The 21,316-nt window shown below is 41.5% G+C and overlaps 3 protein-coding genes across 7 annotated transcripts in view; 2 read left to right on the top strand and 1 right to left on the bottom strand.

Annotated features, from left to right (window-relative positions):
• LOC139172836 (NAD(P) transhydrogenase, mitochondrial-like) overlaps positions 1 to 3,295 on the top strand; it is a 53,600-nt gene extending 50,305 nt beyond the window's left edge. Inside the window, exons 20-21 of the mRNA XM_070762079.1 lie at positions 943 to 1,058; positions 2,707 to 3,295. Of these exons, the coding sequence (XP_070618180.1) occupies positions 943 to 1,058; positions 2,707 to 2,856 (266 nt within the window). The 3' untranslated portion in view covers positions 2,857 to 3,295. The remainder of the gene's footprint in view (positions 1 to 942; positions 1,059 to 2,706) is intronic.
• Positions 3,296 to 6,185: 2,890 nt separating this feature from the next.
• Positions 6,186 to 16,366, bottom strand: DTWD1 (DTW domain containing 1). 3 transcript variants are annotated; one of them, XM_070763449.1, is made up of 6 exons: positions 16,160 to 16,365; positions 13,303 to 13,386; positions 11,616 to 11,861; positions 10,255 to 10,395; positions 7,903 to 8,158; positions 6,186 to 6,880 (listed from the first exon to the last, which is right to left on the bottom strand). In XM_070763449.1, the coding sequence occupies exons 1-6, from the start codon at positions 16,163 to 16,165 to the stop codon at positions 6,651 to 6,653; spliced, it is 963 nt and encodes a 320-aa protein (XP_070619550.1). In that variant the 5' UTR covers positions 16,166 to 16,365; the 3' UTR covers positions 6,186 to 6,650. The 3 variants fall into 3 exon arrangements, with proteins under 3 accessions (XP_070619550.1, XP_070619551.1, XP_070619549.1); XM_070763448.1 differs by having other exon boundaries at positions 6,563 to 6,880; positions 11,616 to 11,864; positions 16,160 to 16,227; XM_070763450.1 differs by lacking the exon at positions 13,303 to 13,386 and having other exon boundaries at positions 16,160 to 16,366.
• A 126-nt stretch (positions 16,367 to 16,492) lies between these two features.
• FAM227B (family with sequence similarity 227 member B) overlaps positions 16,493 to 21,316 on the top strand; it is a 124,604-nt gene continuing 119,780 nt past the window's right edge. For all 3 annotated transcript variants that reach the window (XM_070763237.1, XM_070763235.1, XM_070763236.1), the window contains exons 1-3: positions 16,493 to 16,610; positions 18,904 to 18,957; positions 20,490 to 20,736. In XM_070763237.1, the coding sequence (XP_070619338.1) occupies positions 16,554 to 16,610; positions 18,904 to 18,957; positions 20,490 to 20,736 (358 nt within the window). In that variant the 5' untranslated portion in view covers positions 16,493 to 16,553. The remainder of the gene's footprint in view (positions 16,611 to 18,903; positions 18,958 to 20,489; positions 20,737 to 21,316) is intronic.

Raw genomic sequence — 21,316 nt, 5'->3', positions numbered from 1 at the left:
TGGTTTGTTCTGAACCTTATTTTGAGCTATGTAGTCCATGTTACATTTTGGGTATCTTATACAGTGGTACCTCAAGATACGAACCCCTCGTCTTACGAACAACCCGAGATACGAACCCGGGGTTCAGAAAATTTTTGCCTCTTCTTACGAACTTTTTTCGTCTTGCGAACGCCAAACCCGAACTTCCGGGTTCGGCGTTCGGGAGGCTGCTGGGAAGCCCCCCGGCTGTTTTAAAAGGTGACAGCCGGGCAGCGGGGCTTCCCAGCGGCCTCCCGAACGCCGAACCCGGAAGTTCGGCAAAAATTCGGGTTCGGGAGGCCACTGGGAAGCCCCGCCGCCCGGCTGTCACCTTTTAAAACAGCCAGGGGGCTTCCCAGCAGCCTCCCGAATGCCGAACCCGGAAGTTCGGGTTTAGCATTCAGCTTCGGGAGGCTGCTGGGAAGCCCCCCGGCTGTTTTAAAAGGTGACAGCCGGGCGGTGGCATTTTTTTGCGGTTCCCCCCCTGCACGGATTAATGGATTTTACATTGTTTCCTATGGGAAACAATGTTTCGTCTTACAAACTTTTTGTCTTACGAGCCTCCCCCTGGAACCAATTAGGTTCGTAAGATGAGGTATTACTGTATCTGGTTTCATGTGTCGGTTATTTTGCATAGATCTTGTTTTAGAAACCTTTTTATGAAAAGTGGGAAACTATTCACAAGCCACAATTTCTGCAGACAAATAGGGTAAACAACATGGAAAGGATACTGAGTACCAGTTAGCTGGCTCATTATATTAAAGAGTCTTTTCCCAGCTTTCCTTTAGAGTCTCAGAAATAATGAAAGGGTTTCCCTGATTTAGTTTTTTTTTTAAAAAAATTGTAATTATGGCACCCTTGGATTTCAAAGCTTTTCATATGGAAAGGTCTTCCTTTTGCAAGGATCTTTCTTCTTACTTTCAGATACAGATTTGACGTTGGTCATTGGTGCTAATGATACCGTGAACTCTGCAGCACAGGAAGATCCCAACTCCATTATAGCCGGCATGCCTGTATTGGAAGTTTGGAAATCTAAACAAGTAAGTGACAACAGGAAACCCAGGTTTGTGATTGTTTCTTCATTAGAGCAAAGAATACCTAACAGACAATGTAAAATGAAAGGGGTCTTTGTCCCCAAATATGAAATTGTTGCCTTCATTGCAGTACAGGGCTATTGTTATGATACAGTGGTACCTCTACTTACGAACTTAATTCGTTCCGTGACCAGGTTAAGTAGAAAAGTTTGTAAGAAGCAGCAATTTTTCCCATAGGAATCAATGTAAAAGTAAATAATGTGTGCGATTGGGGAAATCACAGGGAGGGTGGAGGCCCTGTTTCCTCCCAGGAGATTCCTAGAGATGCCCCACAGAGGCTTCTCCCTACCTTTTCCGGCCGTTTCCTCCCAGGAGATTCCTAGAGAGGCCCCACAGACTTCTTCCCACCTTTTCTGGCCGTTTCCTCCCAGGAGATTCCTAGAGAGGCCCCACAGAGGCTTTCCCCCGCCTTTTCTGGCCCTGTTTCCTCCCAGATTCCTAGAGAGGCGCCATGGAGGCTTCTCCCTGCCTTTTCCAGTTACAGCTTCGGAGACTCGGGTTTGTAAGTGAAAAATAGTTCTTGAGAAGAGTCAAAAAAATCTTGAACACCCGATTCTTATTTGGAAATGTTCATAAGTAGAGGCGTTTGTAGGTAGAGGTACCACTGTACTTGTTTTGATGTCATCATAGCCTCCAGTTGATACAAGGTGCAGTTTCTCTGGAGGAATCATTCTAGCATCTAAGGGACTTCACAACAGAAAGTTTGCTGGCTTTGCAGAGTCAACAGTCATGTTGGCTGGGAAATGATGAGAGCTGAACTCAAAAGACCTCAAAAAAACACCAAGTTGGGAAGTAAAATGAGGATATTTGATTACACAATCATCTAAACGAGGATGTCCTGCTATCTGTTGCTGGAGAATCTGGAAAGCTCTCAAGATTGGCCAACATAAATAAATTTTTGCATTCGACAGCAATGCATTCTGATCTAGCTGGGCCCTGCTTATGTCCTTATGCCTTTTACTAAGCAGTAGAATCTGAAATATTGTATTTTTAGAATTTAAGCAATGAGAAGGAATTGAGGGGAGAGATTAGACTTAGTTAGGAAAGATGATTGATAGGAATAGGAGAGTATTCTTCAAATATCTGGAAGAGGGGTGGAAGGAGGTGAAGACCGGCTCTTCATCACCCCAGTGGACAGGATATAAAGCAATGTAAATTACAGCAAGGAAAGTTCAGGTTGAATATCAGGGTGAAAAAAAAAATCCAGTCTAAATTCCTAATGGTAAGAGCAGTTCAACCACACTGGAATCAATTACCCCAAATCATCTGCTTGGAATGATTTAATTGACATTAATTTAATTCAATTTTACTTAATTCCAGCTCTGGCAAGAGTTTGGGACTCACCCTAATGGTTTATTCCAACTTTATGATTTTTATACTATTATATGTGAATTTGTGAAAAATCTACAGACTTCTGTTAAAAGTCTTTTCTGCATATCCTTGCAGTGATGTTGGTGTAAACCACACTTAAAGATTTAACCAATTTGTATACTGTAGGCTTCTTAAAACAGGCTATGTTTTTAACTAGCTTTTTCAAGTAAAAGCAAGAAATAGTTGAACTCATTCTTATTATGTCATTTGGTTTCTCCCCCAGGTCATTGTCATGAAACGCACCCTGGGAGTTGGGTACGCTGCTGTCGACAATCCCATTTTTTATAAACCAAACACTTCGATGTTGCTTGGAGACGCGAAGAAAACCTGTGATGCTTTACAAGCCAAAATTCGAGATTCTTTTAGCCATTAGTACTTCCAGATATTCTAAGGCATCATCCAGTGATAGTGTTATTATGTACCTTTTAATTTGATTTGTGTTTATTCAAGACCTTGAAATCAATGGAACTTCTAACAGGCTGATGCCAATTATTTGTATCCTTTGATAATGGACGTAACCTCTTATGTATATACATTGTCAGAAATATAAATAGGAGACTCTAACTCATAAGAAATGAGTGGCTTCTGTGTCTTTATATGGGTGAAAATTCTGTCCATCCCTCTACCCATCCACCCACCCTACCCCTCCCTCCATCTACTTGTTTCTCTAACGTTGCTATGCCATTTTCAACCTGTACAATAAGAGACAGGTGATTATTTCTGGACCAGATGCAGTCCTTTAGAGCAGTGTTTTTCAACCAGTGTGCCGCGAGACATGATCAGGTGTGCCGCGAAGCTCAGCAAGAGAAAGAGAGAGAGAGAGAGCGAGAAAGCAAGAGAGAGAGAGAAAAAAAGCAAGAGAGAGAGAGAAAGAGAAAGAAAGCAAGAGAGAGAGAGAAAGAAAAAGAAACCAAGAGAGAGAGAGAAAGAGAGGCAGGGAAGGAGGGAGATAAAAAGAGAGGAAGGAAGAGAGAGAGGGATGGAGAGAGAGGAAGGAAGGGAGAGAAAGAGGGTGAGAAATAGAGCGAAAGGGAGGAAGAGAGAGAGAGAGAAATTTTTTTGTCCAAACTTTTTTTAGCCCCCCCACTCCCCCCCACTCAAGGTGCCCCATTATTTTATATATGTAAAAAATGTGCCGCAGCTCAAAAAAGGTTGAAAATCACTGCTTTAGAGAAGACATTCCATCATCAAAGAGAGGGATCTTGTGGAGGAAGTGATGGCTATCGATCTGGAAAGTTTGACTTGTCTGCTCTAGGGTGCAATAGTGATAGCTCGTGAAGATTATGTGGCAGGATGGTCAATCAAAGGACAGCAATGGACAGGCTTGGAGAAGAGAGATTTGGGAAGTGCAAGTTGAAGAGGTCTGAGGAGCGTCAGCGTGTAAGACAGGTAATACTTCTCCTGTTAGTAAGCCAGGTTAGTAATAATTTAAGATGGAGTTAGGTTAGTCCTAGCACTGGTGGGATAAAAGCAATTTGTGATAACGAGTGAACTTAGATCAAAATCATTTTATAAAATTATTTAATAAAAGCCTCCTATGTATCTGCACTGTCCTACAGTAAATTTTCTCCACTTGACAGTATCACCCTTATAGGTTTAAAGAATTTACAGAAAAGACTCCCATAACAAGCAGCTTGTGGGACACATCCTGGTTTGCACTTTGGCATTACAGTACTTTTTAGCAGAACACTGACTTCTGAAGTGAGCAGGGCATGGTATGAATTCAGAGAAACAAGGACTTCAACTCTGAAATGGTCTTTTTTATTGGAATTCAGAGAAATCTGAAAACCAGTGGGAAAATTAAACTTACAAATTTAATGGCATGGATTATCCCGGGCAGTGTTCCGTCTAATTTTTTGGGAGGGTGGGCAGAAAAGTATAGTGTCTGAGCGGCAGTCCCTTCGGGACTGGGCAGCACCGAAATAATAAACAAACAAACAAACAAAACAAACAAACAAACAGAGAATTTCAAAATAAAATACTGTACTGTGTGTCTATAACAGTGAGCTCATAATAGGGCAACTCTATCAATATCAAAATGCCACTTAAATAGTTGAGCTAGTTTCAAACTAGATTTTGATTTTCTTTCTCTCTTCCTTACTCCCATTCTTTTTCTTTCTCTTTTCCTTCCTCTCTTTTTTCTATCTGTTTCTCTCTTCCTCTCTCTCTCGTTCCCTCTCACTCTTTCCCTCTCGGCTTCTGGGCAGGTTTGGAAAACTCTGAGTTGAGGATGATTTTTAAGTGAGCGATTGCTCACTGCTCAGCTTAGAGGGAACTATGATCCCGGGCTAGGCACCAAATCCCTCTTTGGTTCCACTCTTCTTCCTTTCCTTTCCAATTCTGAAAAAAGCCCTAACTTTTGACATTAGGCAAAGCACAACCCATTGGCATCCCCTGTGTGACTATTTTTATCTGTACATCCGAATATGCTGTTCTGAATATCAGAACTTGATTGGCGCTGGGGTTTAAAGCAAAAACCCTAAAATCAATTCAACACGAACAGTTTCTGTCTCTACTTCTAAATAATTTGCAAATGTTTCAACGAAATAAGATCTGGAAGACATAAGCCCATAAGCTTTTGATTGCAAGGCAGTAAGGCCAAGTGCTTAATTCAGGGTTCAAAAAATATAAGACAGGATCTTATTTTCAGGGAAACACAGTAGAACATGTAAGATTTAAGATGCACAACCAATCCTCTAATGTGCTTTATTGTAGCTTCTACCCATGTTTGATTGCAGCTAGGTTCATACCTTATAAGGAAGACTGCATATTTTGCCTTGAACTTCTGAAATTGTTATTTTGCTACAATCTTAGGAATAAATGATATGCTCCTGTGCAAAGAAAGCATTAGCGCCAATCCTTATGCTGGCTTCCATAAATAAAGACAAAATTTAAAAAGAACTGCAATATGTATAAGTATTAAGCAAGATAATTAATGCTATCTTCTAGACACCACAGATAAACTATCTGTGAGTTTTAATCAGGACTGCCGATTTTTGATGGCACGTTATTTTTTTTAATATTTAGCATTATAATATGTGCTTTAATCTTACACAAATTGCAATGTGCTCATTAAAAAAACTCCCAAAACGTGTGGAAATTTTAGTCATGTCCCTTGTAGGTTGGGAAACACCCTTTTTCTAACCTTATTTAAGCAATTTGACAACTTAACTTAAGAACAAGGGGACACAATCTGAAGTTAGTTGGGGAAAAGATCAAAAGCAACGTGAGAAAATATTATTTCATTGAAAGAGTAGTAGATCCTTGGAACAAACTTCCAGCAGACGTGGTTGGTAAATCCACAGTAACTGAATTTAAACATGCCTGGGATAAACATATATCCATTGTAAGATAAAATACAGGAAATAGTATAAGGGCAGACTAGATGGACTATGAGGTCTTTTTCTGCCGTCAGTCTTCTATGTTTCTAATTTGGTCCTAATCATGTTTACTGTTAGTATCCAGCTGGACTTATTAGTCTGGCTTCCCTTTGGCGGTGAAACAAAGTACGTAATTATTCTAGTATTTTTTAAAGGTAATAAAATCACCAATAGTGATTTTGATAGTCCAAAGAGTAATCCTGCATAAATGAAACAAATAAACAAACAAAGCTTTTGCTACCTTTAAATACAAACTTCAAGCTGGTAATTTTGTTGTTCAATAAATAAATAAAAATTTCTATTTAGATGCCACAAGTCCAGGTTTGTTTCAGGCAATCTTCCCTTAACAGTTGCTTTATATTTATTTATTCGCTTTTTTTATGCCACCCTTCACCTTAAAACTCAGGGCGGTTTACAACATGTTAGCAATAGCACTTTTTAACAGAGCCAGTATATTGCTCCCACAAACCGGGTCCTCATTTTACCCACCTCGGAAGGATGGAAGGCTGACTCAACCTTGAGCCGGTGATGAGATTTGAACCGCTGACCTTCAGATCTAGCAGTCAGCTTTAGTGGCCTGCAGTACTGCACTCTACCCACTGTGCCATCTTGGCTCATTATGTACATTGTGTATTGTATGTGTAAGTTTGGGTTTAGTTTAAATTTAAATATAAGCATTGTATCTTGTAAGTCATTTTCAGTCATTCACATCTTAATTAGTTTGAAAGGGCCGGATTTTAAATGATAATGGACCACATTTTTGGGGGACATTTGCATGAAGAACACTTCACTTTTTTCCTGCAGAATCCTTGGCTTTCTTGATCAGCTTGTACATAAATGAGAAGAAAAAAAGCAGATTGTCATACTGTCCGTCGTATTTTTCTTTTAAGACCTCCTTGTGATAGTCTACTAGAAAGTAATAAATTGCCTCAATGGTAGAGAGGTAAGTTTCTGGTTTTCCTTTCTGATGGCGCCAAAAGCAGGTTTTCTTAGACTTCAGCTCAATTTGTAGCAACCCTGCACAGTGAAGAAAACCAAGGATGACAATGTAAGCATTTAATTACACAAAGGATGAAAAAAAACCCCTATTTGTAGCAGGCTTTTTAACAGGCTTCTCCAAAGCATTACAAACAAGGATCAGCCTGATTAAGATATATGTGAGCAGATTAATATGGTAATTTCCATTAAATTTTCAAAATGTGGCTAGAGAAGTCATCCCTTTTTCTCTAAAACCCTTTCTTTTCTGGAATTATTATTATTATTATTTATTAGATTTGTATGCCGCCCCTCTCCGCAGACTCGGAGCGGCTCACAACAGTGACAAAAACAATATATATTGACAAATCTAATAATTAAAATCTAAGATAACAATTACACATTTAAAAATCTAAAAACAAGGAACCCCAATATAAAAAACATACATAGTCATATCATGCACTAGAACTACATAGGCAGGGGGCGATGTCTCAGTCCCCCCACGCTTGACGACAGAGGTGGGTTTTAAGGAGTTTACGAAAGGCAAGGAGGGTGGGGGCAATTCTAATCTCCAGGGGGAGTTGGTTCCAGAGGGACAGGGCCACCACAGAGAAGGCTCTTCCCCTGGGCCCCGCCAAACGACATTGTTTTGTTGACGGGACCCGGAGAAGGCCCACTCTGTGGGACCTAACCGGTCGCTTGGTGTTCGTGCGGCAGAAGGCGGTCTCGTAGATATCCTGGTCCGGTGCCATGAAGGGCTTTATAGGTGATAACCAACACTTTGAATTGTGACCGGAAACTGATCGGCAACCAATGCAGACTGCGTTGGTGTTACATGGGCATTTTTGGGAAAGCCCATGATGGCTCTCGCAGCTGCATTCTGCAGCAGTGTTTGACTGGAGTACAAAAATGTTTATTATACAGTGTTGCAGAGCATTAGTTTTACAAAGGCAAAACTTGTAGGAAAAAAAATGAGAGGAGAGGAGATATTTATTCCTGGTAACAAGCTCTCCACTATACCTAGAACAATTCCCAAGATTCCTTTCCATTCATAAAAATAATACCTTGAAGCCGCTCATCTGTGATTATTTTGGTGGTCTGATTCCATGTACTGTCGATAAATACAATTTTTTTCAGTGCATTTTCACTCTTGGGCAAATTATCTTCACTTGGGATGCTACTATGGCTTGGCTCCAATTTTGCACACTTGGGTGCTGGTTCTGCTGACAAGTCCTTGGTGTCCGTCTTACATTTTGCTTGCAAAGAGAGAGGAATGTTGCTTATTGAAACTGAATTAGGTCCAGGAAAAATAAGTGCAATCTAAAAACGGGGCGAAAAAACCTTCATGAGATCTAGCTTAACCTCAGCCACAAGGCAATTCCTATTTTTTTCAATCTATTTTAAAATTATGCTTCCATCGTTATTTCTGAAAATACAATCTGTGTAACGTTTACCAACAACATTGTTCAAACAATTATGAGAAAAATGTTAAAAACCTTGCAGAACTTTTGTTTCATCAATTCAATTCAATTCAATTCATTAGATTTGTATGCCGCCCCTCTCCGAAGACTCGGGGCGGCTCACAACAACGATAAAAACAATATTATAATGGCACAAATCTAATATTAAAAATAACTAAAAACCCTATCATAATTAAAAACTAAACAGCACATACATACCAAACATAAATTATAATGAGCCTGGGGGAAGATGTCTCAAATCCCCCATGCCTGGTGGTATAGGTGGGTCTTAAGTAGTTTACGAAAGGCAAGGAGGGTGGGGTCAGTTCTAATATCCGGGGGGAGTTGGTTCCAGAGGGTCGGGGCCGCCACAGAGAAGGCTCTTCCCCTGGGGCCCGCCAGACGACATTGTTTAGTCGACAGGACCCGGAGAAGGCCAACTCTGTGGGACCTTATCGGCCGCTGGGATTCGTGCGGTAGCAGGCGGTTCCGGAGGTACTCTGGTCCAATGCCATGTAGGGCTTTAAAGGTCATGACCAACACTTTGAATTGTGACCGGAAACTGATCGGCAGCCAATGCAGGCCACGGAGTGTTGAAGATACGTGGGCGAATCTGGGAAGCCCCACGATGGCTATCGCGGCCGCGTTCTGCACGATCTGGAGTTTCCGAACACTTTTCAAAGGTAGCCCCATGTAGAGAGCGTTGCAGTAATCGAACCTCAAGGTGATGAGGGCATGAGCGACTGTGAGCATTGACTCCCTGTCCAAATAGGGCCGCAACTGGTGCACCAGGCGCACCTGGGCAAACGCCCTCCTCGCCACAGCCGAAAGATGATGTTCCAATGTCAGCTGTGGATCGAGGAGGACGCCCAAGTTGCGCACCCTCTCTGAGGGGGTCAATAATTCCCCCCCCCAGGGTGATTGCTGGACAGATAAAATAAGCTGACATGCTGATCCACCCTCTTAGGAATATTCCCCTTGTCACTTTGGCTTTAGGCCTCTCTTACTGACTGCAATAGGAATCAGTGACGCCCATCAATAAGGGCTCATAAAATGCAACATCCCATGACTGTGACTTCCTGCAAAACGACTTTGCTTGTTAGAAGCTGCCTATGAAAGTTGCAAATGGCAATCACACAACCCTGTGATGCTGTGGTTGTTGTAGACATGTGCTGACCCTCAGGGACAGGGCAAGGGCCCCAACTTTTGAGGACCAGTTGTAAGTCACATTTGTCAGCAGTTTCATAACTTTGAATGGTTGCTGAACAAGTGTTTGTCTCCAACATGCAAAACAATGCTAAACACAGTGTACAGTGATACCTTGTCTTACAAACTTAATTGGTTCCGGGATGAGGTTCTTAAGGTGAAAAGTTTGTAAGATGAAACAATGTTTCCCATAGGAATCAATGGAAAAGCAATTAATGCGTGCAAGCCCAAAATTCACCCCTTTTGTGCCCGTTTTTGCACTGCTAGGATTCCCCTGAGGCTGCCCTCCATGGGAAACCCCACTTCCAGACTTCTGTGTTTTTGCCATGCTGCAGGGGAATCCCAGCATCGCAAAAACGAGTGCTTTGCTGGCAACGGAAGTCCGGAGGTGGGGTTTCCCAGCGAAGGGAGCATCAGTGAAATTGCAGCATCGCAAAAACACAGAAGTCCTCGAAACCCCACCCCGGACCTCTGTGGGGTTTCCCATGGAGGGGAGCCTCAGGGGAATCCCAGCAGCGCAAAAACGGGCCCTTCGCTGGCAACGGAAGTCCAGAGGCGGGGCATCCCAGCGGTGGCGGTGGGTTTGTAAGGTGAAAATAGTTTGTAAGAAGAGGCAAAGAAATCTTTAACCCTGGGTTTGTATCTTGAAAAGTTTGTATGACGAGGCGTTTGTAAGATGAGGTGTCACTGTATATTTAACAACAGCAATCATGGCAGTGAGAAACAAAAGATCTTCCTATGGACTCTTACTTGCTGCATTTCTTCATAGTTAGGAATACACGGATATGTATAAATGGTAACGTCTTCAGATGCGAGAAGCTTGGCGTGTACAGCTGTACTTTTGCCATCCGTTTCATTGGGATGCTTGATTATATCAATCTTCAAGGGAAGCTTAAACAAAGAACCCAGAAAGGGAATCAAAATTCAATTCAACCATAAATATATACATTTGTTCAACCATGCATTCCACTCTGGATACCTAATACATGATTTGCACCAATTACAAGTGCAATTTTCAGCAAAATAATCCACAGGAAAGAACAAAAATACCATGAAATTGAACAATGCCATTAAGAAGAAGCTGCTATTTGAATGACTTAAACCAAAGGCTGCTTTTGGGGCAAGTTTGGGTCAATATCTTCATCATCTTCTACAGCAGGGGTGGGGAACTATGGCCTCTTTTATGACCCGTGGACTTCAACTCCCAGAATTCCTGAGCCAGCATGTTGTAAATGTGTGTTGACCCCAGGGACACTGCAATAGCGGCAACTTACTAAACCCTTGGCTGGCTCAGGAATTCTGGGAGTTGAAGTCCACAAGTCATAAAGGGCCCATAGTTCCCTATCTGTTCTATAGAGATGCCAAAGTTTGGACAGACATCTTGGCTAGGAAAGATGCTCGAATGGCTTTGGGTTGTAACCTGCTTTACTTTCACTAAAGCATCTGTACTGTTATGGCATTTATTATTACGTTTTTGGCACAAAAGACAAGATTAAGTTACACCCCGTGATGGGCTCTTAGAAGTACGGTCAGGTATGCAGAACTGGTAGAAAAAATTGATTTTTTTTTCTTTTTTTTCCCTTTTGGGCTACTTCCTATCACAGTAAATGAGGTTGAATGTGTATAATTTTAGAAGAGCTGTGCGTGCACATACACAGACAGTTTATATAGTGGATAATGCATATTTTTGTGTGCCTGTGAGTAATATGCATGTACACATATGGAATACTGTAAATACATAGAATTAAATAGTATATTTTGGATGTTCCGTAATAGTAAATAGATGGGGAAATTGTATTTCTTTGAGGTGAGAAGCCAAGCACTCTAACCCTTGACGCGAGTGATGTCAAGTTGGCCACATTTAAGCCAGTCACATGACCTTTAAGCCACCCCAGTCACATGACCGTCAAGCCACCCCCACCTGGTCACATGGCCGGCAAGCCACACCCATAAAATAAGCCACGCCCACAGTGTGGTAGTAAATATATTTGCAGCCCTTCACTGATTACACTCCACTTTTATCTATTTCATCTATTGGAATGGCCTTCTGGGAAATTTGATATAAAGTGACAAGAACACTGTGACCCCCCCCCCCCCCCCCCTGCACTAACCTTCACAATAGGAATATCTTCAACGGGCACAGTTTCAACTGGAACATAACATGAGTAACAGTAGAACATTCTTGATCCGTGACATCTGGGGCATTTTGATCTTCCTTGTTTTTGGGCACTCTCAAGAATAGCTTGGGATGTCAGTCGCAAGTTGTCAAACGGGGTTCCTTGTAACACGGATGCGGCCAGTGTATCTTGATTTTGCAAACACTCTGCATTTCTTTTCATTTCCTGGTTTATCTTGGTCTGCTTTTTAAAATGGGAGATGAATTTAATAATATATTTCAGATGAAAGGTATCCTTGGAATTGTTAAAGATAAATAATGCAAGAATAGCTTTCAAGTATAATTTCAGATAAGTATTCTTAGAGAGAATAGAAATCTTGATGAGTGAGATTAAATCAGACTAGGGAAAACTATTCTCCAGCAGCTCTGAACATAAAGAGTTGGAAGGCTGAAATTTAAAGTGTGTGTGTGTGAGAGAGAGAGAGGGGTAGACAGGCACAGAGAGATCCTAAACAACAGAGACAGGAACTCATTACCGGACTCATAACAGGAACTCATTACCGGACTCCATAGTGTTATCCCCAAACCCCCAACAATTTACCCTAAGATTATCTATGGTTGACCTATCCAGATTCCTAAGAGGTCAGTAAGGGGCAAGAACAAGTGCACTAGAGTGCCTTCCGTCCCCTGTCCTATTGCTCTCCTATATCTCCTACACCTTTCTTCTATTCCTATATCTCTTCTTCTATTCTTTCATTGATATGTTCTATTACTATATCTTCTTTTCTATTCTTTCTTAGATATATTTTACTATGAGTATCTCCTCTATAACCTTCATCATGTATTTTACTGTGTGTGTGTGTGTGTGTGTGTGTGTGTGTATATATATATATATATGTAGATTGTTCTGAGTTCGGGTTTTGCCCTGTGTAATGTTTTGCATGTCTATGCGACGTTTCGGTGAAATCACATTCACCATCTTCAGGCTGGAGTTCCAATCTTTGTGTTGTTGTAAATGGAATATTCCAAAGATTACCCAGGGCAAAACCCGAACTCAGAACAATCTACATACATATACCCGTGAAAATTTACAAAAACAAATATATATATATATATATATATATATATATATATATATATATATATATATATATGTAGATTGTTCTGAGTTCGGGTTTTGCCCTGTGTAATATTTTGCATGTTTATGCGACGTTTCGGTGAAATCACATTCACCATCATCAGGCTGGAGTTCCAATCTTTGTGTTTTTGCAAATGAATATTAGCAACTGACATTTCTTCTTAGCATGTAGTGTGGGGGTGGAGATTTGCTTTGAATGTAGCAAATAGATTGGGTGACTATGCTTCCGTGATCTGATTGGTTGGTGTACACTTAGTTCGCCTTAGAACAAGGACAGAAACACCAGCCTGAAGATGATGAGTGGGACCTCATCAAAACGTCGCCAGAAATTTCCAAATCCTACATGGGAAGAAACCCGAATATACATATACCCACTAAAACCCTCATTGTGTATTGGACAAAATAAATAAAAAATACACTCAGTCATTCGATTTTTATGCTGCCCTACTCCTTAGACTCAGAGCAGCTTACAACCTGTTAGCAATAACACTTTTTAACAAAGCCAGCATATTGCCCCCACAATCTGGGTCCTCATTTTACCCACCTCCGAAGGTAGGTAGAAGCTTGATCTTCTGCCAACATATCTGGATCTAATCCAAGAACTGCACAATTGATGTTTTCTCCACATCTGCTCTCGGTTAAATGGTATAAGTGGTAAGGTATAAGAATCAATCTAATGTGAACCTTAACAGCATAACGTTGAGGTTTTTTTAATGTTTCGTATTGCAGGATCTTAGTAATACTATTCATTAATGGAGACTTAACTTGTATAGCAAGTGTTTGGTTATTTTACATGTAGAATATGTTTTAGTACATTAAGAATATATAGAATAACATGGCAGCCATGTTTTTGTTTGCAAACGCAGACCATTGGGGTAGTAGTTCATTTCCTTGATTCACCTGCCAGCCTTTTGCAGTTTATAAAATAACCGTTACTTCTAAAATGATACCTATTAAAGGAATAATAACAAAAAGATATTTATGGCTTTTGTGTAACAAGCCCCATTTGTGCTTTTGCAGTATCAGCTCTTTCTCCCTGGAGTGAGAATATTCTGAGACAGTTTGCTTGAGAGGTAAGTGAAGAAAGTTGCTTAGCTTTGGACAAAATTTTCAAACCACACAGATTCCTTACTTCAAGAGCAGGAAATTAATTAATCAATCTGTTATGCATTCCTGGCCTACAGATCAAGCCACCTTATATTAAACAACTCATGGCAGTTTTCCTGATCACCACAGGGAAAAATGCTGCGGACAGAGAAAGGGATATATTTCATCTATGTTTTCCACAACCATAAAAATCTTTATGCACTTCGCTAACTGTAAGTAAGTCATGCTTTTTACAATTGAGTAGTTCAATCCAGAGGTGGGTTCTGGTTTCTCCCGCTGCTGGTTTGCTCAGGGGCATGCACAGTGCTTAAAAAACGATGCTAAAAACAAGATGGCAGCATTTATGGCACCACTGGGAGAACTGACTTGGGAACATGGCAGGCCTGGGTTACTGCCAGTTCTAGTGACCCAGGCCATCAAGTTATTACTGGTTCTTTAGAACCGAACCAAACCTACCTCTGGTTCAGCCCAGGTATCAGTCAATTCTATTTCTAGAGAGAACTAAATTTAAATCTCACTTGACCACTAAGCTAAACTGAGCACTCTTTGCCACTCAATGCAGTTTCCCATTACTCTTTAACTATAGTTTGCTTTAAACATAAGTTATTCACTACCCTAGGCTACCGTAAGTGGGCTGCCAAAGTCTTGACAACGGATTTAGCAACAAAGATTTAGTGCTTCGTTAGATAGTGCCAAACTCCAATTGGCTGGGTTCATAAACATCCTTTGCCCCCAAACCATGACTTGCATGCTATCACGGCTGGATTCCCATCAGATTGTTTGCTTAGTACAACCAGCGAAGCCAATTATATCAGTATCAGTGACCTCAAAAAAGATATAAACATTAAGCGGAAAGAGTGCTATGCCTCTGTTGGAAATAGCTATATATAACTTAATAGATTGCTGTAACATCTAGGTCAATGTTCCTCAGTCCATGGGTGAACTTCAAATCTCAGAATTTCCCCAGCTAGCAGGGATAGACTTAAATTCACAACTCCACTTCAAACATGATGGATGTTGGGCTTTGTGGCAGTTGGGAAACTCTGATAGAGGTAGCCCATTTGACCTAATGGTTTATTTATTATTTTATTTATTTATTAGAGTTGGAAGGGACCTTGTAGGTCATCTAATGCAGTGTTTCCCAACCTTGGCAACTTGAAGACATCTGGACTTCAACTCCCAGAATTCCCCAGCCAGCATTCGCTGGCTGGGGAATTCTGGGAGTTGAAGTCCAAATATCTTCAAGTTGCCAAGGTTGGGAAACACTGATCTAGTCCAACTCCCTGCTCGAGCAGGAGACCCTACACCAGTTGTTCCCAACGTGGGGCCCATGCCCCACAGGGGGGCAATTTTATTTTTAATGGGGGCAATTGGAACCTTGTTTAAACCTAGTTATTGGTCTTTTAGACTTGCTCCAGATGAGGAGGAGTTACTTTTTGAATAATAAGATATGTGTGGGAGGGGGTGGCATCAGGATTTTAGAGATGCTTAGGTGGGGCATGGCCAAAAAAGAGTTGGGGACCTGCCCTACACCATCCTACACAAATGCAGTCTAATGGGAAGGTCAGGGGTCATTCTTTGTCAAGTGGATCAGGTGTCCACTTGACTGATTTTTGCAGCCTTATTTGAAAAGAAACCATTACAAAAACAACACATACGATAGGAAAAAGTGTGGTCTTTCTAATGACATAAAAATGAAGATGATTGAAGGTGAGAAAACAGAGAGCTCTGTTTCTTCACCTCCAATTATCTTCATTAGAAAGAGCAAGTTTTTTCCCCTATCACTGTTTTCTCACCTTCAATCATCTTTATTTTTATTTCATCAGAAAGAGCACGGTTTTTTCTATCATATATGTTGTTTTTGTGATGGTTTCTTTACAAATAAGGCTTCAATTTCAACTGGTCCACTTGACAAAGAATAACCCTCATTTCCCACTCCAACTATTTTTTTAACCCAGGTTGGGTTTAGTCCTCAAACTGTCACCAAACCTCTGCAACAAACCAGCACATCTTCTAGACAATCATGCAAATTAAGCTTAGGAACCACCACCATTAATTACCACCTCGCACCTCTCCAAACACTACTCTCCTGGAGTCCTGGGAGTTGGCAGCAACTTCTTGAGAACCCCCCTAAAGACACCCCACCACCACCAATTGGTTTTTGCAACTTAGTAAAGCATGCACAGGGATCCTTGGCTGGAAGGAGTTGCTGCCACAGCCTCCCCAGCTCTCTCCCCGCCCGAGCCCAACACCACTTCTTGCGCCCATCCATTCCCTACCCAAAGGCAACCCACCGCCATTTTGCAAAGCAATGCCCGGCAGGGACTCCTCTCGGCGCTGGGACCGGGTGGCGATGGTGGGTGGATGGGTGGGTGGGTGAAGAAGGAGGGAGGTGAGCTCTATTGCAAGCACGCCTCCCGGCGAGCGGACGCGAAAGCGAGGATCGCGTCTCCGCTCCTTCTTAGGATAGGGAGCGTCGCGCGCGAGGCGGAACTTCAGCGTCGCGGGGTTAACGGGGCAGCCCGGAAGGATCGAGCGTGCCGGACCGTGGGAGGGGGGCGGAGACAGGCGGTTGCTAGGGCGCCTTAGCAACGCCGAGACGGTCCTTTGGAAAGGGGCGAGGCCTTCCGCCGCTGGAAGGATTCGTGCTGCGGAGGAGCGCGAGAGTCGGGTCGCCTTTGCTTGGCCATGGGCGAGCGGGGTCGCATGCTGACTCTCTCCACCTACAAGCATTTTGTTCCCAAGGTCGGCGGCTTAAATTCGAGGCTGCCCTTCCCCTCCCTGCGGGCAACGCGTGTTTGGGGCTCTCGAAAGAGCCTGGAACAGGGGTAGGCAAAGTCGGCTCTTCTATGACTTGTGGACTTCAATTCCCAGAATTCCTGAGCCAATCATGCTAACTCAGGAATTCTGGGAGTTGAAGTCCACATGTCTTAGAAGAGCCCACTTTGCCTATCCCTGGGCTGGAAGGACGTTAGAGGAGCCAAGATTGCAATGCTCAGTTCCTGGGTTTATTATTTATTAGATTAGTATGCCACCCCTCTCCTCAGACTCTCTTGGGTCATAAGGGCTTTTCTTTTTTGTAAATGATGCATCTTGGCCTCCATATATTATGAGTGTACTCCACCACTGGAGGTTTTTAAGAAGAGACTGGTCAGTCATTTGTCCAGAATAGTATAGGGGTCTCCTCAGTGAAGGGCTGCCATTTTTTTACCACTTATTTTGTGGGTGTGGCTTGCAGGCCATTTGACCAGGTGGGAGCAGCTTGATGTGATTACATGTGATGTGGTGGCTTAAAGGTTCATGCGACTAGCTTAAAGGTGGCCAACTTGACATCACTCACATCAAGGGTTTGGGTTAGGGTGCCTGGACTCTTCTTACCTCAAAGAGATACAATTTCCCTATCTATCTACCGACCACCCAAAATATACTATTTAATTCTATATATGTATATATGCCATATGTGTACATATGTATTACACACAGGCACACAACAATATACATTATCTACTATATAAAGTGTATGTACACACACAAACACATACAGCTCTTCTAAAATTATACACATTCAACCTCATTTACTGCGATAGGAAGAAAAAAAACCCCAAAATCCAGAAGGGGGGGAAAAAAAATCAAAACTTTTATTCCGGTTCTGCATACCTGATCCTACCCGTAGGAACCCATCACTGGGTCTCCTGCTAGTACAGTGGGTTAGACTAGAACAGAGGCCTTCAAACTTGGCAACTTTAAGGCTTGTGGAGTTCATACAAATCTAATAAATAAATAAATAAACTCCTAGCTATGCTGGCTGGGGAATTGAAGTCCACAAGTCTTAAAGTTGTCAAGTTTGGGGACTCCTGGACTAGAACAGTGGTTCTCAACCTGGGGGTTGGGACCCCTTTGGGGGTCGAACGACTGTTTCACAGGGATCGCCTAAGACCATGGGAATAGACAAATTTCCCATGGTGTTAGGAACTAAAGCTTCAATTCTGGCACCATGTTTGTATTATACTCCCAAGACACATACTAACCAAGCTTAGGTATAGCTCCTAGATTTGTATCTGAATGAAGCATGTTGTGTGAACGGAGTCATAGTGAGAATGAGCTATCTCGCTATTTGCTATGGTATGTTTATTTGTTGCTCTGTGACTGATACCTGAAGGAAAAACAAAAAGCCAATTAGAAACAAGTTGTTTGTTGACATGAGGAATCAAAGAGTTACAAAATGGTTCAATGTAAGTAAAATAATAGCATATCCCTCAAATGAATTCAACCAACTGGCTGATTCTATTGATTCAGAGTGCTCAATTAAGATAATGGTGGTGGTGAAAGGTCTTATGGATTAATTCTTTACAAAAATAAGTTTTTAAAATAACATTGCTCACTTTTTTTCCTGTTTCAGAAATAACAAAGAAATGTCCCATGTTCACATATTTATCTTAACCATGGTATGCTCAGTATGTCTGGGCAAAATGTCATTATGTACTTATTCTATGCCAAGTGTTATGCTCAGTTATACTTCAGTCTTTGATGGCAATACATGAACATAACCACATCAAAAATTCATCGAAGTGGCAAAGGCAATGTTTTGATCTTTAATCTCCATTTCTAAAATTGCTGGCAGCATATAATATCTCAATAAAAATAAATAGATTTTCCCCAAACAAGTCAGAAGAGAATCTTGCAATGTTCTGTCAACATTTTGGATGATTGTGTACCCAGGATTTGAGATACAAGGGATTGGTTTACATATAATACTAAGCCAGAATTCTTTAAACTGGCTTGTTGAATAACCATAATGGCCTAGTAGTTCATATGTATGTAAGGTTTACAAGAAACAGTAAGATAGCTCACTCTTTCATATGAATCTGATCAGAATAGTCCACATATTTTACATTTTATTTCTTTGATCATAATATTTCTTCAAAGTATTAGATTAGCAAAACCCAATTTGCAGGTTTAGCACTGAAAGGAGTAAGTATATTGTAGTATAATCAGGTCTTCTTTATTTTGTAAGATGTATATCTTTGTGTGTTTATAGGAAATTCTAATACTTCCTGGTACATTTGATGAATTTTTGGCCTGTTTCAATTTGGTATGTATGTTTATGAAATAATTTTAATAGTACTATGAGTGTATGGGAAATAGTTTGAAAATTTCATTAAAAGTAGCAACAATAAACATCAAGGATGGTTTGCAGTTCGAAACATCTGGAGACCTTTACATTCCCCTGTTATAGATTAACTATCATAGCTCAACAAAGAAAGAATAGATGCAGGTAGGATGCTTAATACTGGACAGCTTATCATGGAACTTCTGAAAGGTAATTAGGAAATATGATGTGAGAGAAAAAGGTAATTAGTCAATGCTATGAGAGGCAAAAGAATTAGGGTAGAATAATTATAATAAGAATTGCAGATTCAATACATCATTTATTTTTCTCCGACAAGTAGCTGTATAACATCAACTATCAGTAATGGGGATTAGTGTTATGCAGGTAGTCCTTGACTTACAACCACAGTTGAACCCAACATTTCTGTTGCTGAGCAAGGCATTTGTTTCCCCCCAGTTTTTTATCTTTCTTGCCATAGTTGTTAAGTGAATCATTGCAGTGATTAAGTTAGTAACACGGAATCTGGTTTCCTCATTGACTTTGCAAGTTTGCAAAAACTGATCGCATGATCCTGGGACACTGCAACCATGGGACACTGCAACCATCATCAATATGAGTCAGTTGCAAGCAATAGCAATAGACCTTAGACTAATAATAATAATAATAATTATTATTATTATTATTATTATTATTATTTATTGGATTTGTATGCCACCCCTCTCCGTAAACTCGGGGTGGCTCCGTAGACTCGGGGCGGCTTATATACTGCTTTACAGTTCTTTATAGCCATCTCTAAGTGGTTTACAGAGTCAGAATATGGCCCCAACAATCTGGGTCCTCATTTCACCCACCTCAGAAGGTTGGAAGGATGGGTCAACCTTGAACCAGTGAGGGTCAAACTGATGGCAGTGGGCAGAGTTAGTCTGTAATACTGCATTCTAACCACTGGGAAGGAAGGAAGGAAGGAGAGGGAGGGAAGGAAGAGAAAGAAGGAAAGGAAGGAAAGGGAAGGAAGGATGGAAGGAAGGAAAGGAAGGAAGGAAGGAAGAGCACTTATGTATCACTTCATAGTGCTTTACAGCTCTCTCTAAGTGGTTTACAGAGGTCAGCCTATTGCCCCCAATAATCTGGGTCCTCATTTTACCCACCTCGAAAGGATGGAAGGCTGAGTCAACCTGGCGCCTGGTGAGATTCGAACTGCCAAATTGCAGTCAGACGGCGGTCAGCAGAAGTAGTCTGCAGTACTGCACTCTAACCACTGTGCCTCCGCGGCTCATAAGCATCTGAATTTTGATCACTGTGGGGATGTTGCAACGGTCCTAAGTGTGAAAACTAGCCATAAGTGTAAAAAACATCCATAAGTCACTTTTTTCCAGTGCCGTTGTAACTTGAGGCAGTCACTAAATGAAAGGTTGTAAGTCAAGGACTGCCTGTACTTCATGACTCCATGTATAAAACAGACCATCAACATTATTCTTGCTTAACATTTATTTTGTAATGGCTTTTCTTTGCAGGATGATTGGCCAAGAGTCCCACACTTGCTAGATGTGAATATTTATCCCTTGGTTTCCCAGATTAAAAATGACTATCCTGTCGACACTGTTGCCAAGTATCTTTATGATAATGCTCCGCTGCCCTATGACATTATTTCCACCTTGGAAAAAAGAATAGAAGAATGCAAACTACAAGTCCAGGAGCATGCTAAAAACGTATTTACATTGGAACAAGAAACATTAGAAATAGATCAGCAGCCAGGACAAGGTAATTCTGTCTCTTAATTAAGTCCATTTTGGGGGTGGGTGGGGAGAATCAGTATCAGTTAATTTTAGAATAACATAGCTGGAAGGGACCTTATTATTATTATTTATTGGATTTGTATGCCGCCCCTCTCCGCAGACTCGGGGCGGCTAACAACAATGATAAAAAACAGCATGTAACAATCCAATTAATAAAACAACTAAAAACCCTTATTATAAAACCAAACATACACACAAACATACCATGCATAACTTGTAATGGCCTAGGGGGAAGGAATATCTTAACTCCCCCATGCCTGGCGATAAAGGTGGGTCTTGAGTAATTTGCAAAAGACAAGGAGGGTTGGGGCCGTTCTAATCTCTGGGGGGAGTTGATTCCAGAGGGCCAGGGCCGCCACAGAGAAGGCTCTTCCCCTGGGGCCCGCCAAACGACATTGTTTGGTCGACGGGACCCGGAGAAGGCCAGCTCTGTGGGACCTTATCAGCCGCTGGGATTCGTGTGGTAGAAGGTGGTTCCGGATGTATTCTGGCCCAATGCCATGTAGGGCTTTAAAGGTCATTACCAACACTTTGAATTGTGACCG

Source organism: Erythrolamprus reginae, chromosome 10 (assembly GCF_031021105.1).
Source record: "Erythrolamprus reginae isolate rEryReg1 chromosome 10, rEryReg1.hap1, whole genome shotgun sequence".
NCBI classification, from domain to species: Eukaryota; Metazoa; Chordata; class Lepidosauria; order Squamata; family Dipsadidae; genus Erythrolamprus; species Erythrolamprus reginae.
Note: the sequence above shows the minus strand (reverse complement) of the source record. Positions and strands in the feature narration are given on the sequence as shown.